General features: G+C 36.8%; 1 protein-coding gene across 2 annotated transcripts in view; it reads right to left on the reverse strand.

The window, feature by feature from the left end:
- Nucleotides 1-251: 251 nt before the first annotated feature.
- col4a5 (collagen, type IV, alpha 5) overlaps nucleotides 252-22672 on the reverse strand; it is an 83792-nt gene continuing 61371 nt past the window's right edge. For both annotated transcript variants that reach the window (XM_015398143.1, XM_015398142.1), the window contains 19 exons: nucleotides 22474-22563; nucleotides 21706-21849; nucleotides 21502-21600; nucleotides 21311-21400; nucleotides 16768-16907; nucleotides 16566-16692; nucleotides 16306-16485; nucleotides 16171-16221; nucleotides 15894-16079; nucleotides 7570-7703; nucleotides 7391-7463; nucleotides 7222-7293; nucleotides 6997-7125; nucleotides 6529-6627; nucleotides 6102-6314; nucleotides 5836-6013; nucleotides 5646-5760; nucleotides 2784-2956; nucleotides 252-1989 (listed from right to left, as the gene is read on the reverse strand). In XM_015398143.1, coding sequence (XP_015253629.1) covers nucleotides 1908-1989; nucleotides 2784-2956; nucleotides 5646-5760; nucleotides 5836-6013; nucleotides 6102-6314; nucleotides 6529-6627; nucleotides 6997-7125; nucleotides 7222-7293; nucleotides 7391-7463; nucleotides 7570-7703; nucleotides 15894-16079; nucleotides 16171-16221; nucleotides 16306-16485; nucleotides 16566-16692; nucleotides 16768-16907; nucleotides 21311-21400; nucleotides 21502-21600; nucleotides 21706-21849; nucleotides 22474-22563 — 2375 coding nt within the window. In that variant the 3' untranslated portion in view covers nucleotides 252-1907. The remainder of the gene's footprint in view (nucleotides 1990-2783; nucleotides 2957-5645; nucleotides 5761-5835; nucleotides 6014-6101; nucleotides 6315-6528; nucleotides 6628-6996; nucleotides 7126-7221; nucleotides 7294-7390; nucleotides 7464-7569; nucleotides 7704-15893; nucleotides 16080-16170; nucleotides 16222-16305; nucleotides 16486-16565; nucleotides 16693-16767; nucleotides 16908-21310; nucleotides 21401-21501; nucleotides 21601-21705; nucleotides 21850-22473; nucleotides 22564-22672) is intronic.

Consider the following 22672-nt stretch of genomic DNA (forward strand, 5'->3'; position numbering starts at 1 on the left):
AATTGTTTCAGGCCAAATAAAACCATAATAATAGAAAAAAATCAAAAACATTATGTATCTGCGTTTGTTCTATTTCACAATGAACTTCTCAAACACTATAACATAAATATAATTAAACTTTATATATTTTTTTTCTTAATTAAATTTGATTTTAGGCATGACTAAAATAAGCATTACCGGAATATGTCAGCTATATCTGTAAAAACGTAGAAATTTAATTAGAAGACAAAACTTTAGACATAGCATTTATTTCAGTTTTAAAAGTTTATAACAACTTCTGAGTAACATAACAAAACAGAAACAAAAAAAAAAACAAAACAAATGCACATCTTTAATCGAACCCGAAGTTGACAATATTAGAATTCATAAAAGCAGTAATGAAAAAAAAAACAACAACAATAAAAAAAAAATCACAGGAAAATCTTAACCTCCCCCCGCTTAAAGCAGCTTTTGCCGAGTTACATCACATCAGCGTTCCCACCTGATAAGATGGGTGCATTTCAATGTACAGACACCCAAACCTGTGTTTCAAGGTTCAAATTCAAGCCAGCATTAAGTGGGTTAAAACATTTTGGTTGAACCCAAATTTCTGGAGCTCTTTATGTTACAAACAAGCCCAGCACCTGGAAATATTATAGAACATGTAGCATCATTAAATCTCTTCTTACAATTTGATCTAAATGTTTTTTTTGCACAATTAATTTGCAATATTAAACTACCTAACAACACCATAGAATTAAACCAGCATGTATTAATTTTGCTAATCGCTTTAGAAAAGGTAAGAGTGATTGGAATTGGTGTAAATTCTAAGAAACTGGTATATTTAGTGAGAAATGCCCGTCTGTTAAGTCATGTGCTTTGTTTTGGCTGTTCTGAGGTTAAAATAGGTTTTAAATTTCCCCACAGCCAAAAAAAAGAATAGTGTTATGCTCTTTTTTTTTCTCAAATATAAATTTATTATATATAAAATACTGTTCCATTCATATAAGCCTTACTTTGTACAATATCTGAGTGAGCAATAAAAGTAAATGTGTGAGTGCCTGCAAGAGTGTGAGCTAAAAAAAAAAAAAAAAGAAAGAAAGAAAAACCAACCTGGAAAACTGTCACAACAAGCAGCTGGTGCAGCTTTAGACTTAATATGCTAAAAAAACAAAACAAAAAGGTGTTTTACACAATATACACATTTTATTACTTACAAAAATAAAAAGGAAGAGCAATGTGTAGGTTGATGGTTAGCAGGTGGGATACAGCAGGGTTAGTTCTATGAAACTGGATGTAAAACGACAGAAGGATGACAAAGAAATAAATGTTTTTATTTTTTTTTTTTTCAAAATGCATCCGGTCTCGGTGAAGGAAAGCTCATCAGTGCATCTCGCATCCTGGATATTCCAAAGTCAAAGTGCTGATTTTGTAACCATTGGAGACTGCCTGCTTGATGTAAATGAAGCCAAAATAAAAAAGAGTAGAAGGAAAGATGTAGTGTGACACATTTTTTTCTTGCAGCAAAATGTCATTAGTGTTTTTTTTTTTCTTTAAAAAATAAAAGTCCTTAAAGAGGGAAGAAAAGAGTGAAAAAATGCACTTTTGTAGTCATACATCCATCATGGTACCATATAGCGAATATTTGTCTGCTTTCATTTTGAGGTACTTCTTAAGAAAAACAAAGACTAAATGAAATGATATTTATGTCAGTTTTTTTTTTTTTACTCTTCTCTAAGCTGTGTTGCACAGTAGCACCATTGTTTCAATTTCAGATATTTTTTTTCTTTTCTTTTTTTTCCCCCCACAAAGTCAATGCACCATTGGAATGCCACCTTCTTGCCATGGCGACTGGAGCCCATGTCGTTCCTCCTAACGTGTCTCGCTGTGTTTCTGGCGTCCTCCGCTCTGCTCTCCGCCACGTGATATTACGTTCTCTTCATGCAAACCACACAGCGGCTGACGCGTGTATGTAGGTTACCTGCCTTTAATGTCTCTGACTGGGGCTTCCTGTGAGGGGTTTGGGAAAGAGAACAAATGTGAGAAGTTGTAAAAAAAGAGAAAATGAAGCCAATCCAAATTTAGTTGAGTTGGCCTAGTGGGTTAGAGCAGAGTGCTTGTGTTCTGAGAAGGTTGCAAGTAACCGGTTCAAACCCCACAGCCTGCACCCTGGGGTCCTTAGCAAAACCCTTAACCACAGATTGTTTCCCAGGCGTCGCACTATGGCAGCCCACTGCTCCCCAAGGGGAAGGGTTAAATTTCTCCAGTATGAGATCAAGTTCAATTCTTATTATCTAATGTGTGATAAAGACACATCTGGTTAACTTTCTTATTTTGAAGGAAGCTTTGGATTCTAAAAATGTAAAATCTTGATCCGCTGTATATATGTGGATGCACTGTATATATACCCCATGCACCTTTTTCTCCTTTTGGCACCTTCTTTTGACTATTGAGCTGATCTGTTAAGTGAATTTCTCGACTGAGAGATCATTAAAGTCTGTCTTACCTTATCTTAAATTAAAATTTGCTAAAATTTTATTTTTTTTTAGGACTCTGACCAATTCAGAAAATAGCAATATAAAAGAAAAAAATTCTTTAAGTTTATGTATTTTGTAGGAATAAGCACAAATTATAGTAATATATCACTTTGTAATAAAAACACACAAAAGTATACTTTATTTTCTAAGAAAAAGACATTTTCTTTAAGCTTTGCAGCTTTTCTGTTCTTCTCTATTTTTTCCAGGGAATCAAGTATAGAGGGGTCTCTGTAGCCCCTGTAATATGTGGGTTTCATGTAAACCTACCTGAACATTTCTGAAACCTCCACAGTAGCCAGCCAGAAGCTGTAGGAGTTGCTGAAGTAGTTACAGGAGCCTCTACCGTGGCACTCTATGAAGGGAGCGCTGCGGAACTCCTCCAGGCAGGAGCCTGGGGAGGCCAGCGCCTGACCGGAGCCCTCGGCACCTGCGCTAGTGTGCTGGGAAGGAGATGAACAGAGTTTTAGACTCATCTGAGACATGCAAACAATAACCCGGTCTATTTAAACCACATGGAGGTATCAAAAGGAGTTTTGAAACATCTACGGTCAACTGACGAGTGATGGTGCAAGATCTTGATTCAAAATAGACTCCATTAGGGTAGTTATCTTTTAGATGAGTTCATATTAAAACCTAGAAAAAAATAAGATTGGAGAGCTGGAAGATATTTTGATGGGAATCCTGCAGGAACTGAATAGAACTAAGATCAAAAATAATTTTGTTTTTGAATCAATTATATTTCCTTTGTTTTTTCCTTAAAGAGGCTGCTAAGCTTTATTTGGTGTCTCTCAGATTATCTTTTTATGCAATGCATTCTTTTACTAATATTGTTTCTGAAAAAACAACAACAACATTGATGTAACAAAAACAGTGAAGTACTGAAGCATTAGCCAGTAGGGGCAATATTGTAAACATTAAATATTTTCCTGTTCTGGACATTGAGATACATTTTATTCACACACCACATTAACAATACAGAAGTTGTTTAATGCAGCTAACTGTATATTTAAAAAAAAATGTTTAACTGTAATAAAAAAAATCTTTCATGTTTTAATGTTTTTGGTTTTGGAAATGAAGCCAATCTGTTGTATTTTTTATTTATTTATTTATTTTATCTTACTAGTCATCATCCCTGTTATGGCCTCTGTACTAAAGATGAAATATTAAACCAATTACTAATGAACAAAAATGCTGGCAAGTGAAACGTAACTGATTGCACCATTTGATCAATTTATTTTCAAATTTCCCTTATTGACTTAAAACTAAAGGTGTTGCATCATGAGCTTCAGCTGTATTTAGAGAGGATCACCATTTTTATATGCTATTTTAGGGGCCTGCAACTTGCAGTCCACAAAACCTCATTAGGCACACTTATATTCTATAAGGGTTTGTATTTAATAAAACATACCCTTCAAAAAACACCAAAAAGTATTAATTAAATTGTTTCTTTTTACATGAATAAAGGCATACTTGCGTGTTGAGGTAGTTTAAAGTGTATTTACAGAAGGGTTTAGAATGCGTGTAATGGACATAGTGAAGGACTTATTTAGTTGTTTTATGCACAAAACTATGCCAAAAGCCTGACTAAATCAGGAAATAAAACAGCATGATTGGCTGTAAGGAGAGCACAGACAGAGGACACTCAATGAAATGCATATTACTATGGGTATGCTGGACTGACAGGGTATGCTGAGCTGATGCTTATAGCGTCAAACTAGCATAAGCGTTTGCAAATGCCTATGCAAATCTGACGTCTTTTGATGCATATTACTATATGGTGGCCTGACGAGGTATGCTGAGCTGACTGAACACCGGATAAAACCTGATCTCCAGTTTAAATATATTCCACCAATACCACTGAGGTTCAGAGTGGGGAGAACATTCCTACTGATCACACCCTTTCAGGTGTCACTGGCTACGTTTCCATTAACCATCAAATTGCAAAATTGCAATTACAAAAATAAATTTTCTTAATGGAAACATTTCAATGAAAAAAAAAAACATCAAATTATTTTGTTAAAAATGTTTTATGCTTCAATGAGGTGTTTTTTTTTGTATCTGTCATTACTGGCTCCATCCCAGAAGCAAGATCCGTACCATCAGCTCATTTGCGTATGTACAACCAGATATACATCCAGGTCACCATAAATACTGTAATTATGATACTAAAATTACTTATTTCTATCCTTTACTCACCAAAGAAAGGTAATACACATTTCTGGAACAATTTTGATGCTTTTTACATTCTCTTTACATTTTGTCATCATCGGACATGCCCAGAGTAGTCCGGCAAAATATGATTAAACCATGTTTATCTGCATTTTAGTCATTTCTTTCTTAAGGTTACGCACTATATTCCATAAGATTAACACTAGATTTATTTTTAAATCTGAAACCACAAAAGTTAGCTCCCAGAAGTAGCATAGGATCACATTTCCTGTACAAATTGGGCACAGAATGAGTGATAAAACAGAAAGGATTTTAAGGCATTTATTTTCTCAGGAAATACATTATCCTTTAACAAATTAGAGTTTAGTATGCTAAGTGTTTTTAAGAAGTGAAAAGTGTAATTTAAGTGTTCTTTACAAAATAAAATTGAGGGCGACCCGGATGTATACCTGGTTACACATGCGCAACTGAGCTGACACTACGGATCATGCTTACGGTACGGATCGGGTAGTGACAGGATAGAAATTCTTACATTTCACAAAACTGCAATGGAAACACTTTTTTTGCATCACATGGGGCAAGTGATCATGACCTGGACCTTACAGCCTCGTAAAAAGACGAAGAAGATCGGAAGTAGTTGGAGGATGATGGCTTCTAATAGATATGTGGCTGAAATTTGGATACATCTCACGCTGTTTTTTTCAGCTATTAAGTGAAAAAACACATTTAAATGCAATTTTAATCGTAATTTGTTATTTAATAGCAGAAATTTAGTGGAATATCAACACCGTTTTTTTGCACATTTGCACTGGAATTAGAGTTAGCGTGGTTTCCCAAATGGGTGCTGAGGCTAAAAGACAGACACATTAAACATTGGACTAACTTAATCTTATCATCTAGAAGATTTCTGCCATAAGGAAGCATTTAAAAAGTGTTTTGTGCCCCCGTATGTCTTCTTACCATCATGAAGGAGTATCCAATCCACAGGAGACTCCAACTGGCAGGGCAAGAAGGAACCTGGATGGTCTGGCTGTGGACTGCAATCACCATAGCTGGAGCTTCACACACGGAACACCTACAAATACACACAGAAGGATATTTACTACCTAGAAATCCTGTCCTTTTATTTCACCCATCCTTCCATCTGTACCTGCTGATGAAAGGCTTGATGCTCTCTCCAGTCACAGCCTCCATGGACATAGGCATGGGTTCCGGAGTGGACAGCCAGTAGGAGTAGTCGTTACGGGCAGCAAAGTTGCAGACGTTGTTGATGTTGCAGAACATGAAAGGCATGGGGCTGAATCTGCGCAGACAGCTGCCGGCTGTGCCTAAGTTACCAAAATCAAATCAAGAGTTTGTTTCTGTTGCAGGTTTGTAGAAAAGGTATGAGGGGATTGAAATTAAGCTGCTGCATACCGAGGTCCTGTCCGTGCGCCCTCTCGTTGCCCTGCACGTATAACAGAGAATATCCGTCGTAGATGGGGTTCGTTCCGTCAGGACAGCTTGGTGGAAATTCAGTTTGGCTGTGTCTGGTGAGGAGGAAGCCGTGGGCTGCTGAGCCAGACCCGGGAATACCCGGCGGACCCTGTGGTCCATCTGAACCAGGTGGACCAGGGTTGCCCTTTAGACCTGGGGAAAGAGAAAACGATTAAATATAATAAACACAGTTAAATGCATTAAATGATAAGAGAAAGCTGGGTTTTAAATAGTTTTTTAAATAGCATTAAATTAAATTAAATTATATGTAATTAAATATACATAGTGACCAATTGAGTAAAAATAAATCCAAATTAAAAATAGACATATAACTTTTTAAATTTGGGCAGTAAGTTGCATTTCCTACCAGGCCGTCCTGCAGGTCCAGTGTCTCCTTTCCCACCAGGTGGACCGTTGAAGCCTGGGGGACCAGGTGTACCAGGATCTCCAGGTGGACCTGGTAGACCTAGAAGAAGGAAAAAAATACACTTCTACTTTAAAAAAATCAGTACTCTCATGGTAATTTTCTAAAAAAAAAAAAAGATATCCTACAATGATAAAAAAGGCATAGTATTTCTTGTAAAATAAACATTTTAGCCTCATGTAGTGCTATGCAATTGCATTGCATTTAACTTATAATCCTTTTTGCCATTTCAGATTCTCACAACATAATTTTAGACAAAAACAAGGTGAGTTAATGCTTTTTCAAAAGCTATTTTTAGCAGAAAGTTTGGAAAGCCAAATCTCAAAACAGTAAACAGCTTTATAAATTGAATCTCCGTGTCTATGTCAACACAAAAATCAAGCCAAAGATAAACAGCCCTGTTTCACCCACCTGGGGATCCAGAGGGTCCGGGGGGACCAGTGGACCCTGGTGGACCTGGACCTCCCCGTGGACCAGGAGGTCCTCTGTCTCCTTTCACTACTATAACAGGTTGCCTAGGAGCCGGCTCTCCAGGAGGACCTGTGTGGAACCAATCCATGAAAAAACTCATTAGCTTTAATATTTAGATATTTTTGGGTTCTGTTCTTTGGAGCTGAAAGTGTGTTTTTCACATACCTGGAAATCCATCCGCACCAGGATCTCCAGGAAGTCCGCTTGGACCAGGTAGTCCTGGGTCTCCCTTTTCTCCTGACAGAGATGAAAGGAACATTTTGTTGTTATTTACAATATATGCTAAGAGCTGACATAACTGAAGGAGGACAAAAAGCCTTTACTGGGAACTAACCTGGGAAGCCGGGAGTTCCTGGAAATCCTGGGTCTCCCTTTATACCCGGGCCCCCAGGGCCACCAGCAGGACCCTTATTTAAAAAAAAAGGGAAAGCAATATTAAGACAGAAAAAATCAGCATTTATTTCACCCATCTTTTACTCTGTTACCAGTTGTTAAAATAGTGCAGGATCTTACCGGAGGTCCTGGAAAACCAATATCTCCTTTCTGACCAGGAAGGCCTGGCTGACCTGGATTTCCAGGGTTACCCTTCTCACCCCTACCACCGCCACTTCCTGGCAGCCCACGGGGACCCTCTGGTCCAGGGGGACCTACAGATGCACAGGATAAGAGGTCAGGTTTCGTAGTAATGTTTACAACACAATATGATATCAGACAGTCATTTCAATCACAAAATGATCACAACCACCATTTTGTAAAACATTAGAATAATGGGATCTGCTACTGCACAATTACAGTTTAACATAACAGCTTTTGGTATAATCGACGTGTTGATGTCAAAAATACCCATTACTCTGCATAAATCAATATTTAGTATATAAATAAGAAGATAAACAAGCTTAACCAAAATAAGGAGTGGAGACTAGTGGTTAGGGCATATAGCTTGGAATCCTGAGGTTTTTAGTTTGAGTCCCACTCCCACAGACTGTCACTCTGGCTCTCTGAGCAAAGACCCTTAACCTCACACTGCTCCCTGGGCGCTGCACAATGGCAGCCCACTGCTCCCCAAGGGGATGGGTTAAATGCAGAGGTACATTTGTCCAATGTGTGATCAATACAGTTCAATTATTTTTATCTGAACTTTGTTTTGTAACTATATAAATCTATCAGACAGCCTTACTGTCACTTTAATGTGTAGCAAGGCAAGTTTATTCATAGAGCAGAGTTTAGTTCAGAGACAAGTCAAAGTGCTTTACATGGATTAAACATTAAAATAAAAGGAAAATAAAAGCAGAATAAAAACAAGTACAGATAAAAGCCGGTAGCAAAACAAATGTAACATTTGACCCACAACCTTAAACTAATAATTCCTCAGTTAACAGTTTAACTTCTACGGTCAAACGCATTTCTAAAAGAAATGAATTTTTAACCTTGACTTAAAAGAACTCAGGCTTTCAGCACTTTTACAGTCTTCTGGGAGTTTGTTCCAGATCAGTGGAGCATAGGAACTAAATGCTGCTACTCCATGTTTGGTTCTAGTTCTGGGTGGACAGAGTAGACTGGAACTAGAATACCTGAGTGGTATGGGAGGTTAATACACAGACAAAAAAATCTGTTATGTATTGAGGTGCTGACCCATTCAGTGATTTATAGACTAACAGAAAGATTTTAAGGTCTATTCTCTGAGCTACAGGGAGCCAATGGAAGGGCTTCAGAATGGGGCTGATGTGATCTACTTTGTTAGTTCTAGTGAAAACATGGGCAGCAGCATTTTGGATCAGTTGCAGCTTTCTGATGGACTTTAGACATACATATGCAGACACTGTTGCAGTAATCAATTCTACTAAAGATACATGCAAGAAGGAGTTTTTCTAGATCCTTCTTGGACATTAGTCCTTTAATCCAGAAATGTTTTTCCGGTGATAAAAGGCTAACATAGTAACTGCCTTTATGTGCATCTAAACGTTCAGGTCTGAGTCAATCATGACACCAAGATTTCAGCACTAATCAGTGGTTTCTAGCTGCAGTAGCAGAAGCTGTGAGGTAACTCTAGATCTCTCCTCCTCCATTTAAATAATTGATACGCGTTGGCTTTAAATTACTGACTCACTAGAAAAGGTAAATGCAGTGCAAAGAAAGACAATGTAAATATTGTGCTTTCCATTCCCTGGAACTTGAAACATAAAAGGTAGAGAGACATTATCACCAAAGTGAATGAGTTTAATATTTACTTTCACCCTTGTCTTCTTCATTGTTTGTATATTGTAACCATGGCGATCGTTACAACAGACGAAAAAAACAATTTTCTCACCATATGCTGTGCATATAAATAGCACAGAGTCATATCCTATTAAGAAACCTTACTGTCAAATTATAAAGATAAAAAACACAAAAGTTATGTCAAGGAAGGAAGAGGGAGTTTATGTGTTTTATTAGTCCTGCTTGAGACGTCCATTTGGTCCTGTAGAAAAAAAAACATCCATCCATCCATCCATCCATCCATCCATCCATCCATCCATCCATCCATCCATCCATCCATCCATCCATCCATGGTTTCCAAGGTGACGACACCTCTACATCCATTACTGTTTCACCCTGTTTGATCATAAACCATTGAGTCTAACCTGGAGGACCTAGGATTCCCAGAATTCCCAGGTAAAACGGCACAAGGACGATGTCGCAGGGCAAAAAAGGAAGAAGAAGAGGTTTAGACAGAGAAAACAAAAAACAGAACATACAGGGGGTGCTAATCAAATCCTAACATTGATATATTTCTTTAAATGTGTGTCTAGATCAAAGTTTATCTTGATGTTTGTCCTTTACTTACAATAATCACTTTTTACTATTTTTTAAGTATCAATTAATTCAGTATTTACAATATATATTTTTTTCCACATTCCATCTAACCTGACTTGCTTTATGTGTTGTTAATTAAACAGTGAGTATAATATGCATTTGGTTAACAATTAAAGAAATATTTATGTCTAACCAATGAGGTGATCAAACCTTAAATTAATCTTTTAATACTGTAACTGAAGTTTAATTGCTATATATATTTAGTATATTATTGTCTTGCTCCACTTGTACTTTTTCAAATATTTCAAGTTCCAACAGAGAAATTTGACTCCTTTTGGTTTTTCTCAAGTTTTAAAAATGATAAAATATTATTTCACTTTTTACCTCAAAATAAGCATCAGCAGCCCATCAACAAACTCTTTTTATCCATGGATTGACATTCAATTTATACATTATTCCACTTTTTAACTGCAGGCAATTTAAACAACCAGAGTTTATCCATTTAAGTATCTTAGTTCTTAAGTGTTATGTTACACAAATTCTGAAGCCAAATCATTGTAGAAGTGTTCCCTAACATGATTTATTTTGTTTGTCTATCTTAGTATAATACTTCATTCTATTTGATTATATAGTCCTGTTTGGATGTATTGCCTATGAGCATATTTATGAGAATTTTCACCATTATCAATCAAATTGCTGTGTAATTTAATAGTGTTTATGCTGTCCTTTTTCCTTTAAGGTCGATAAATATGGTTGGTAAACATTGTGTTTAATCTTCATTAAGCAAATGAAAAAAAAAAAAATCGTTTTTGCCTTTCTGGGTACATTATTATATTGTATTACTAATAAAGCACCCGTTAGTGTCTCCAAATATTTTCTGCTATACTGCTTGTTTCTGAAATAGACCATTTAATCCTAATCAAAAATAGGAAATTAAATACAGTAATAAATAATATATCATATTAAAGCTGCAGCTAATTGTATTAGTTGTATTTTATGCCTTTTTTAAATCTATTGTGGTTTGTGGACTTTCAGTTAGTCTAAGACTGAGGGTTTAGATAAAGTCTAGGTTCTGGAACTCTATAAATCCATTTACACAGCAGTTTCACTCAGAAGTTGCGTGATCAGCATGGCAGCAGAAGTATCGCATTGGATAGTTTGGTTAAAGCATCTATCACTAAACAAAAACCATAAAAATGTCAAGTTGCTGCACTTAATGTTTGTATAAATCTCCAAGTTGGCTTAAGCTCTATTGAATACCAAGGAGCTACCGAGGGTTTCAGAGCCACTTTAGGTGGCTGTGGCTTCAGGCTATCAGGCCATGACTGAAATTAGTTCAAAATACTACCATGTGGCTGATATTCATAAAGCAAATACTTGTCTAATAGAATTGTAGGGAAAGCATTTTAAGCTTGTTATCCCCTCTTCCATTTACATATTTAATACACATTGGCTTTAACATGCTACTCAGTACAAAATGTAGATGCAATGCAAGGAAGACCATATAAACATGGTGCTTTCCTGGAACTTGACAAGTAAAAGGTAGAGAGGCATAATCACCGAAGCCAATATGTTTCAATTTCCATGTTGACCATTGTCTTCTTCATTGTTTTTATATTGTAACTGTGTCGATCGATACAACAGAGAAAAAACACTTTTCTACATGGTATGCTGTGCATACAAACAGCACTGAGTCATATCCTCTTACATGTTTAAAGGTAGCATGTTAACCACTAGCTTAAAGGTACATATGCCTTCACAAAAAGGACCAAAAAACTTTTAATTATTGTAAAGCAAGGTGATATACACTACACGTCCATCCTGATAGTATTAAGATAATCCTTTTTAAGTTTAAATAGATTTACATCCCCAAGACATAAACAGATGTGCGCCATCTACTGGCAGTACAGATGAGAATCAGTGCAGCTTCTTAAGAACTAAAGGAAAACGCCCAACATCCTGCAATGCCTCGTGGTAAAGTGACATAAACATAAAGAAAAAAAAGAAAATTCCCGTTCCAACCAAATGCGAACAGGTGCACCGTATCAAAGTAAGAAATTTGAATTAAATTTTGTGATTTATTGTGGCTTACTTGTATGTGTAGCATGACAAACCTCCACAGGACGACATACTTCTGCTGCCATACTTATTTACAAAAAGTTAAATGGTCTATTTAAACAAAAAATTTAAACTTTAAAAGTAGCAAATGCCTAACCTTTTTTTTATCCGTACAGAAAATACATTAAAGTAGACAACATAGAAAAATTCAGTAAATTCTTGAGTGTGTTAGATTGAGTGTGAGTGATTGTGATCAATAATTCAGTGCTTCCTTTTTTTAATTTAATAACACGTATTAGTGATCCAGTGCCAAACCCTACATATATGCATCTTTATTTTCATTTTTTCTAAACGTGCTTACTTGTTAAATGTGGATTATCATATCATCAGGGTGCATGAAAGGTGAAAGAAAGGAGTCAGAAGGAAGAAATAAAAGAAGCCTCAGATATTTTTTAGAGGAAATGTTCCCATCACAGTAAATCAGAGAGTGAGGTTAAATTAAAGTGTTGATGCTGGAGACGTGCAGAAAAGTCTGGATGCCGTTCATCTGACCTGAGGGGCCTGCGAGGCCGGACGCAAGAGTTGTCACGTGGAGAGGCAGGGGCCACACCGTGGTGGGTGGGGCCAAGCCACAGGAAACACGGAGTAAGATTTCACAGAAACATCTTTTCATACGGTCACATTTTGTTTCCTTCTGGCCTCACACAGTGACGGAGTTTGTTGGAAAATGCTGAAGCTCCATCAAGAGGGACTTAATCTTGATTTCACCAAAGCTTTTTTTTTTTTTTTTATTTAACCAATATGAGAAATCTACAGTTATTTCTTGGGAATTTTTTTTATTATTATTGACCTTGATCTTGTTCATGTGATTAGTGATTATCCAGCACTGTGTGAGGTTCGGTGTTTGTGTTCACATGAACAGTCCTCATGCAGATGACTTGATTGGTGGGACTAGGCTCAGTCATGACAGCAAAGCCAGACAAACTCAAAACAGTTTTATTGAAGTTTTTGCATAGAGACGCATCAACAGACGCATACAAATCTACCAACTCCAAATGCTCTATGAGTATAAATGACCTTCAGGTTTGTTCATAGTGGTGGTAACGTGTTTTTTTTTTTTTTTTTGGCAACAAAAATAGTTTGTTTCGCTTTATTTCCAGATTTCATACTATTTTAGATACTATAGGTACATCTCAAGAAATAGAGCATCATATAAATGATATTTTTGTTAGAAATATCCTTTTCTTGGTCTAAAGCAATATTCAATATTTCTTACACTGCAAAAACGATCTGAATTTAAGTAAAAATTTCTTAAATCAAGTGTATTTACCCTTAATTTGAGCAGGTAAATAAGATAGTTTGCCAGTGGAATGAGTATTTTTACATTTAAAATAAGATAATTAGATAATATGCACTTGAAATAAATAATAATAATAATGCATTAGTTTTTTCTTATTTCAAATGTAAATTGTCTTGTTCCATTGGCAAAGTGTCTCACTTACCTCCCCAATTCAAGAAAAAATGCACTTATTTTAAGACCAAATGACCTATTTAGATTTAAATTTTTTGCAGTGTAAAAACAGAATTCTAAGTTTTCTTTACCTGTCAGCTAAAATCATGAACATGACAAGAAAAAATATCTTCAAACATTTTACTCTATGTGAAATAAATCTCTATAAAGGGAGGCCTTCTAAAATGACTGGCAACAAATGCTGCAGTTTTATGTAATCTACATTTTTTTATATATATATATTTGTATTATTCACAATCAGATGATTGATATAGTGCTGTTTTGCTTAGTGTTACTTTGCTAGGCAAAAAGCTAAAAAATGCTGGTATGGTGTTATTTTAGCATGGATGTAAACCAAATTGAGTTATTTAAACAAAGGGTCTACAGGCCTTCTCCACTAAAAGGAGTTATTTACTTTCATACCAACAAGATGTATTTCTATTTAATAAAAAAACTCACATCAAAATATCTTCAAACATTCTTTAGAGGGGTTTGGAGCAACAAAATGGAGAGCCTGAATTTATCAGGAAATATATATATGTTAATGTCCCATAAAATAAATGTACATTGAAATATGGAAATGTAACATTTCTGTTGGTAATTTTTATTTACATAGATTCAAATTTGCAGTAAATAAACCTTTACATGTGAAATGCACAGTTAAATTAAAGAATGAATGTCTTTAAAAATTAATCGTATTTAAAAATAAGTGCAATAACTTTACTCTATATTTCTATACATATTTATACATAGAGAGTGAAAGAATTAAATCTATTTCCGGTGGTCTACGAGTCTGTGCCACTGTTATTTCTGTGTTATAATCTTGGCGCTGATGACTGGCTTAATTGCACATTTTATTCACCCGTCTAACTCTGCCTGGTTTCTCATTTCTGCTCATTTGATCCACCTGTTCCTGCCTCTATTTTAGCTGCTTGCTCCCAGTCATCATTCTTGAGCATTTGGTGTAGAGAGTCTTAGAGCGTTGCTATTACTGTTCTTATTGCCTGATCCTGACCCGTTTTTGTATTCTGACCTTTGAGCCTGCCTGCCCCTGTCTGATCTGTTTGCCGGACCCGTCTTCGGACTCCTGTTGGATTCCACTGTGGACTGAACCTGGATCTGCCTCTTGTCTTTGCCCTGTGGATTATCCTGTCTTCCTTAGTCTGCTCAGATCAGATCTCCTACCAGTCCTGGAGCTTCAGCGTCTGGAACTCTCTGGCAGAGTCTGCTGCGTCTTGTCAGCTGACCGGCTGGGCACGGACTGAACTGTCAAACCAGGTTAGGGACTCAATAGTTCATAATCAACCTCCGCTAGATTACCGTGGTCACTAACCTGTGTTCCTCTCTTGCAAAGGTTCCTGCCTTAGACGCCCTAGCTGCAGCCACTGTAGATACGTAGAACGGTTGTTTTTTAATAAATGCTTTTAACGTTATCCCACTGTCTGTCTGGCCCTAATACTGGGTCCCTCTATTCTGAGTCATTACATCATGAGCTGAAAGGTTTGGGAGGGGCTCACTTCTAAGATTACAAATAAAATCTTACATGAAATGTTAAAAGGCAAACCTCAGGTTAGCTATTTGATGTTTGCTGTCAGATCTGGTGGCAATCATCGATTTCAGAATCTGATAATTAACTGAACAATCAGTGCGTTTCTATACACTAAATAAAGGAATCTGTTTGATCCAAAATGAAACAGTGTTTTGAGTTTGTTTGTGGCTTAGATGATTAACACCAGGTTTTACCTTCCTAACAATCAAAAGAAACCAAACACACACAGAGGCTGTGAAAAGACAGAGGTACAGAATATCATTCACTAGGTGCTTTGGCGTTGGGATAGAAGGAGTTTACACCATCCCAAAGATGGGATCGGTCAGGAGGGAAAGTGTGGAAAAAGATAATGGGAAGAACAACAAATGTAGATGATGACACGGGCATAACAATGTGAAAATAGACATGGTGTTTTGGTACAAAGTGAAAACTTTGCGAAAACTGTGACTGGTGTGAGAGAAGGGGAAGCCCTGACAGTTGTGGTGTCAAGCTGGGGGTCGATGTGTTTGAAAACCTGGTGCTGGAAGAAAAGAGTGGTGCGGCTCTTTGGCCAATGGTGCTGATCAGTGAAACAATGACCCATGCAAATCAACGAACACGGTTGTGATTGATATCTGATTCAGCATGGATCTCCTGCCTGGTTCTACTTAGAGGTTGTAAACTAAATAACCAGATTCTGACATTGATTGGAACCATTCAAATGTTTTCCCCAAATTCTGTTATAAATAGTTATCTAATGTGATATATATTTTTAAGTTGGTTCAGTCATCATCGTATATAAAACCTGTAGTGGCCTTATAACAAAGCACACTCTAATTTTTCTTGGATGTTTAAAAGTATATGTTGCTTTTTTTCTCTAACTGCAGAAAACCAGGCAGGAACTTCCAAACTGATCACGTGGTGACAAACACCAACAAAGCCCTTTACCTGATCTTCCAGGTGGTCCAGGGGGTCCTTGAATCCCTTTAGCGCCCTGGAATGACTGTCCTGGAGGTCCTGGAGGGCCACTGAGACCTGGAGGACCTGGAGGACCTTGGAAGCCGGGATCTCCTTTAGAGCCAGGAAAGCCTGGGCCGCCAGCTGGACCAGGAGGACCTGGGTCTCCCTTCTCACCTTAACATGGAGAACCAGACAGAAACGTTACAGCAGAAAACACAGAAACAAACATTTAGGGTTTAAATGCAGCATGATGGGAATAACCTACCTGGCAACCCTCGACTTCCAGCAGGACCAGGAGTACCAAAGCCAGGAATTCCTTGAAAAACACATACAATAAACTGAACACGTACAAAGTATGTTCAGCCAGAATCTACTGTACATCTTTGAAACTTCAACTTACCAGGCTCTCCTTTTACTCCAGCTGGTCCTGGGATGCCATCTCTTCCTGGCTGACCCTTCTCTCCAACTGGTCCAAGGGGTCCTGGTCGACCAGGCTCTCCTGGTCTACCTGGACCTCCATTGAGTCCTGGGGCACCAGGCCCACCATCAAGACCCTTTGGACCAGGGCTACCAGGGGGACCTACAGAGAAAGGAGAAGTCAGTGTGTTTGGTTAAATCAAAGTTTTAAAATAAGAAACATAACACACTAAACATATTCACCTTGGAATCCTGGGAGGCCTACATCTCCTTTAGCCCCTGGTAAGCCTGGTAAACCAGGAAGGCCAGGTGTGCCTGGACTTCCTTTAAGTCCAGGATTTCCTGGGAAACCCGGTTGACCTGGATCTCCCTTTTAGGAAATAAAAAACCCAATCTGTTAACCCAAAATTCACGTTTATAAACTGAATATACCTAACTAATTCACCTTCGATCCTGGTATTCCTGGTGGTCCAGTGCCAGCAGAACCTGGTTCACCTTTTTGTCCTTGAGGGCCAGGTGTTCCCGGCTGACCTGGGGTTCCTGGCCTACCTGGAAAACCTGCTGTACCTTTCAGCCCTGCAGGTCCTGTGGGGTTATTGAAAAGTGGAGGAGTTCAATATTAAAGTTTAAAGCTTGGCTCTAAATTGCTGTTAATTAGTTTCTTTATTTTCTATAAAATAGCATCAAGTTTGACACAGGAAATTCATCAAAACCAATTAAACAGTGTGAAAATGTGAAGTGATTAAATAATACTACTTATACTTCAGCGATAGTATCAAGGTGTTATTTTATTGTATTTCTTATACTATATCCGTTGGTTGTGCTGTTCTTTTTTACATCTCTTTGCAGGTGATGAAGCAGACTGAAGATGTTTTATCGTTATCTCCCTTTCATCTCCTCGTTCTTTCTTCTTTTATCCTTTTCTTCCTGTTTTTCCTTTCCTGTTTCCTGTCCATGTAATCTGTAAAACTCCCTGCATAATTATAATAGAGCAATTTATATGCGTCAGGAGATAATACTGTGATCTGGTCTTTGCCAGGTTCTAAAATAGTCTAAATCTAACCTGAAATGTAAGAACACAAAACAGAATTTGCACAGATATTGTAAGTTTTTAACCAAAAACTGGACCAAAAAAAAAAATGATTGACTGAGTGTGTGTTCCAAGAGTGTGTGCGGGGTTGAAGGCATCAGGCAGGTGCTGGTACTTAGACACTTTTGATTAACTGATCACCAACAGCATGCAGAAGTTTTTGTAGTTTATAAAACTTAAATGTAATTGGCTGAGGTGCTTTCCATGCGGTGTTACCCACACTTAGATATGGTAAGCCCGCAGCACAAACTACAGTACACTAGCATCATGTGGCATCCCATGTCTCACATTTGTTAAGCAGATAGCTGAAACTCTGGCACCAAGATCATCTTCAGTAATTCCAACATAGCAACACAATACAAAAACTACCCATTGTTGGTCTGGAAGCATTGAGAAGTTATATATGTAAAGCTACAGGGGTGTGAGACTTCTCTCCAGTCATACTGGCATTTAAACTGGGATGACAGGAGGTCTTGGAGCAGACACAGCTGAGTAATTTTTTAATGTCATCAAACGCACACAACTGTTCCCCCACACTTTAAGTTAACAATTGCCCTATTAATTAAAGTAACAACATTAATGATCCCAGATAGCCTGATGTGAACCGATGACAGAAAAACTTGGTCACTAGGTAAAAATGCTGTTTACTCAGAATGGAAAAAATAGTTGTCAGTTGTATTGTTTCATTATTACCAATATTATTTATGTGTGTGTGATGGTATTGTTATTTTTCTTTATTTTATGGGTAATAGGTAAGTAACCTTTTTATAAAAGCAATCAGCCCCTAAAGCTTATTGCTTTATTAAAGACCTAAAGCAAACAGAAGTGTTTTTACACATAACCTCAGTCAAGCTATTAATAAATAGTCTTCTTTTTCTACTACTTGTTAGTTCTTTTACCTTCTTTGATTTTGTATTTTATACTTTTGCTAAAGGTGCAGCAACAATGCTTTAAATTATCTAAATCCAGCCTTGTTCAATAGATTTTTTTTAAACGAGGCTCTTTTGTTGTATTGAGTACAACTTTGGAATACTAAACCCTTTAAAATGTCCTTTATGTCATTGTAATCTTAAATGCCATAGTTTAATTAGCTGTACATGGAAAAGAACAAACAGCAAACAGAGGAATTAAAATAAAGTTTTTGAAAAAACTGAATTTATACAGAAATGGGGACTTTTTGAAAGAAAAAACAAAAAACATCTATCCCCGGTGTCTCAACATGAGGAAACGTGGTTGAATGTCAGCTCTTTGAACAATGTGTGATGCTTTTAATGTACTACCATTGTATACAGTTAATTAATACTGGAAATGAACGGGGTAAAATTTTCAGTGTCGATGCCTCAGCAAAACCAAATTTTTTACTTTTCTCTGACTTCATGGTCTAATTTAATTATAATATTATTCTTATAATAATGGGCATTAAATTTTAAGACTTGTGGTCAAATAAATGTGAGCCAAATTAACTAGGCCAAAATTTCTCTTTCCCTTTCAAGCTTTGCATGTCTAAGGTAAGCTGATCTAGCATAGCTCTCAAAAAAGAGATTTGGTCATTCTCTCAGGGAGCCTGAATTTGTTGGAATCCCCAAAAAACACCAGGAAGGATTTAAAAGTGCTGTCCAACAGATTGATTGGGATCACATACTGATTGGAAAAAAATGTGAAGTTGACTGTAAATATTTTGTTGCTACAATGAAGAGCAATATTAAAGATTTTTATTGTAAAGTAAAGCACAAATACAACAAAAACATACTACCCTGGATGACCTCTGACATTCTCAAACTAATGAAAGAGAGGGATGTTGCATTAAAAACAGCAATTAAGACTAAATCAGCCACTGCTAAAAAACTGTTTATAACACTGAGGAATAAAACTGTTAAAGCTACATGCAAGGCCAAAGCAGATTTTTTCCTCACTATAATAGAACATGCAAAAGGGGATTCCAAAACAATTTTGACCCAACTAAAAAACTTGGACAGGACTCAAAAATTAAACAAAATTTAGAAATTAAGATAAATGGACAAATTACAAATAATACAAACCAAGTTGCAGATGCCTTCAATAACTTTTTTATTGAATCTGTGTCAACTATTGTCCAAAGCTTCCCTCCTAACAATCTAAATATGTGTTAAACAAATAATATTGAGCCAATCTTCAACCTACAAACAGTCACAGAATCAGAAGTCTTACAAATAATAAGGACACTTAAAGCTTCTAGAACTAGAGACAGATTTGGCATAGATATGTGCATGCTGCAAGAAATTTTGGATAAAAAAACATAAAAATATCACCATTGTGGCATTATACAGTACTAAAACATAAGCTTCTAAGCTGGGAAAACTTCATCAAGTATGCAAACCTCTATCTGTTTTATAAAATAATCCGTGGTCTGTCATCTCCTCCACTCAGTCAGTTTGTGAAAATCCGGAACACGAGGGTCAGCTAGAGGAGAGTGTGTTGTTCCTCTGCATAAAAGTGCTTTCAGTCAAAGAGCCTTTGCAGTTACAGCTTCTCAGGAATGAAATTCTGTCCCTCAGAACATCAGAGAACTTACAACATACACTATTTTCAAAAAGCATCTAAAAAATAGGCTCATAACACATCAGTCATGTCAGCATTAGTTGAATGTCTATCATTAACAAGCCATGCTGCCACTTGTCTCTTCTGTGTATGTATATATGTGTATGTGTATACGTGTGTATGTATGTATGTATGTATGTATGTATGTATGTATGTATGTATGTATGTATGTATGTATGTATGTATGTATGTATATGTATATATGTATGTATATATACATAGTTTAAATGTTTTATTCTATTTTATGAACCTCTGTAGTCCAGCGAACACTTATTCTGTGTTTTTAAATCAGTTTTGAGGAGTTATAGCTGTTATTATTTCATTATATATTTGTTATTTTTCATTGTAGAATGCTTACTGTTGTGTGTTTTTTTTAGGTAGACAATTTTAAGATCTGTCCAGGGACAACAGATGAAAAATAGCCTTTTCGCTAATTCTGGTGCATTTGCAGGAATGGTTTTTAATGTACACTGTCCCTGTCAAATAAATAAATAAATAAAATTAAATATATACGTCACACCCCCTCTTTACTCTTCTTTTTATGGAGAAAAACACTATTCAACACAGGAACATATCCTTGTTTTGACTGATCTCCAATTTGCAGTAATGTAAGTTCTGTTAACAAAAATGATTGTACAATTTTATGATACCAGAATATATTGAGGTAATATAGCTGCTAATATATAGCTGGTCATATATAGCTGCATTAGAGCAAGTGGTAGCTTAACCAAATTGGAAGGTCTGCACTTAGTTAACAAATTCATGGCATGACAGACAGCACATTCTAATTTTTAATGTCAGCGTTTAAAGCAATATAGTATTCCACTGTGAAAACCAAAGACAATTGCTAAACACATGAAGCTAGGCCCAAAAGGGCCAATTAAACAAAGCTGATGATCTGCAGATCTGCAACAGTAAAAATGATGGTCCAGTCGACTTGTGTCATTAATCTTAAATTTGAGAGAAGCATAGGGTACATCTGAGTGGGCCCTTGCTCATAAGACAGTTTGATGAATACTATATAATACAGCAGCTAAACATCGCTGCCCACACTGGTCAAACAAGTTTTTGCATCAGGGAGTGAACTCACTCACAGCCCATCTGCTTTGTTTTTGTCCCGATCTATTAGAAAATGATACTGTGAAAAAGGCTGCATTTTTGCAAACTAGAACCATGTCAGAACATAAATGAAGGATAAAGTCCTTCCTATTCTTTCCTAATACATAAATCTGTACAAATGAAAGTATAAATGCATTTATAAAGACATTACCGGTGACAAAAAATATAAAATAAAGATCTGACATTAGGAAAGCTCACCCACCTGGAATTCCCATATCTCCCATGTTGCCTTTTGGACCTGGAATTCCAGGGCCACCAGGATTCCCTGGGAATCCAGGTTCTCCTTTAAATCCTAGAAAAACCAAACATCAAATTATGGACAAAAGGTACTGACAGAAAAGGATCAATGTCAAATCATCCATCTGTCCATCCATCCTTGATGGAACCTGCTACCTGGTGGTCCAGGAGCTCCAGGGCGTCCATCTAGTCCAGGTGATCCAGGTTCACCAGGAAGACCTGAAATGCCTTTTACTCCAGGTGGGCCTGCTAAACCTAAACATATGGGACTTCATTAAATCTTTATGGTAGAGTGAGAGTTTTGTGGAAGTTAAAAGATGATTTAAAGATGGTGATATGTTGACATGTTTCCATTTGTACCTTGTGGTCCAGGATCTCCTTTTTGTCCAGCAATATTTATTGGTGCAGGGGGTCCAGGGGGTCCTTGGAATCCTTTGTCTCCTTTATCTCCTTTGGAACCTGGAGCACCTGGGACTCCATTTCTGCCTGGAAATCCTGGTTCACCTACGGCACAATGACACAGGAACCTCAGAAATTTTGAACTCCAATATTTTCTTATCCTTCTTTTTTCACAATAGCTGATAATAGTGCAATTAGAATATCTTCTTCAAATACGATAAAGGTTTCTTCCATTCATTTTTAGACAGTTTATTACCTAAAGTGTCAAATCTGAATGTCAAAAGCTGATTAAAATGCTTACTTTTTTGTTTTAAAAATAGAACAAAGCTTTCCATTCATTTAAAACTCCTAACTTGTACAGAAGCATCATCTAGTTCAGGTCAGATCAGAGTAATGAAATATGGTTTAAGTTGATTCAAACATTTTAAATATTTCCTTAATGTAGAGCTAATAGAAAGGCCACAGAGTCATAGTACCATTTTTATCAACCAACTACCCCAAAGGACGACAGATCAACACTTTGAAAGTGATGGAGGCTTCGTCAGTGCTGCCCCAGCTGTTGCCAGTCTCAAATTTACTCACATATCAGTAATATGTGAGTACATTTTTAATGTACATTTTTATGTAATTTTGAAATTGAAATGAATTGAAAGTTCTCACCCCTCTATCAAAGCATCTTGTTATTTAGAAAGGAGGCAAATTTTTAATTTGAAGTGTTTGTGTATGTACCTTTAAAACCTGGTGCACCAGGCCCTCCTGGAGTGCCAGGTCCCCCAGGTTGTCCTGGAGGTCCTATTGGACCCATGTCACCTTTCAGACCTGCAGTGGCCCAATAGACAGCAGGTGAAACAGAGGTAAAAAATAAACTGAAACAGAGAATTATAGCAGCTTAACATTAAGTGGTGTACCTTGTATGAAGGTGGCTCAT

This window comes from Cyprinodon variegatus, unplaced genomic scaffold, assembly GCF_000732505.1.
Source record: "Cyprinodon variegatus isolate N-32 unplaced genomic scaffold, C_variegatus-1.0 Scaffold914, whole genome shotgun sequence".
Lineage (NCBI taxonomy): Eukaryota > Metazoa > Chordata > Actinopteri > Cyprinodontiformes > Cyprinodontidae > Cyprinodon > Cyprinodon variegatus.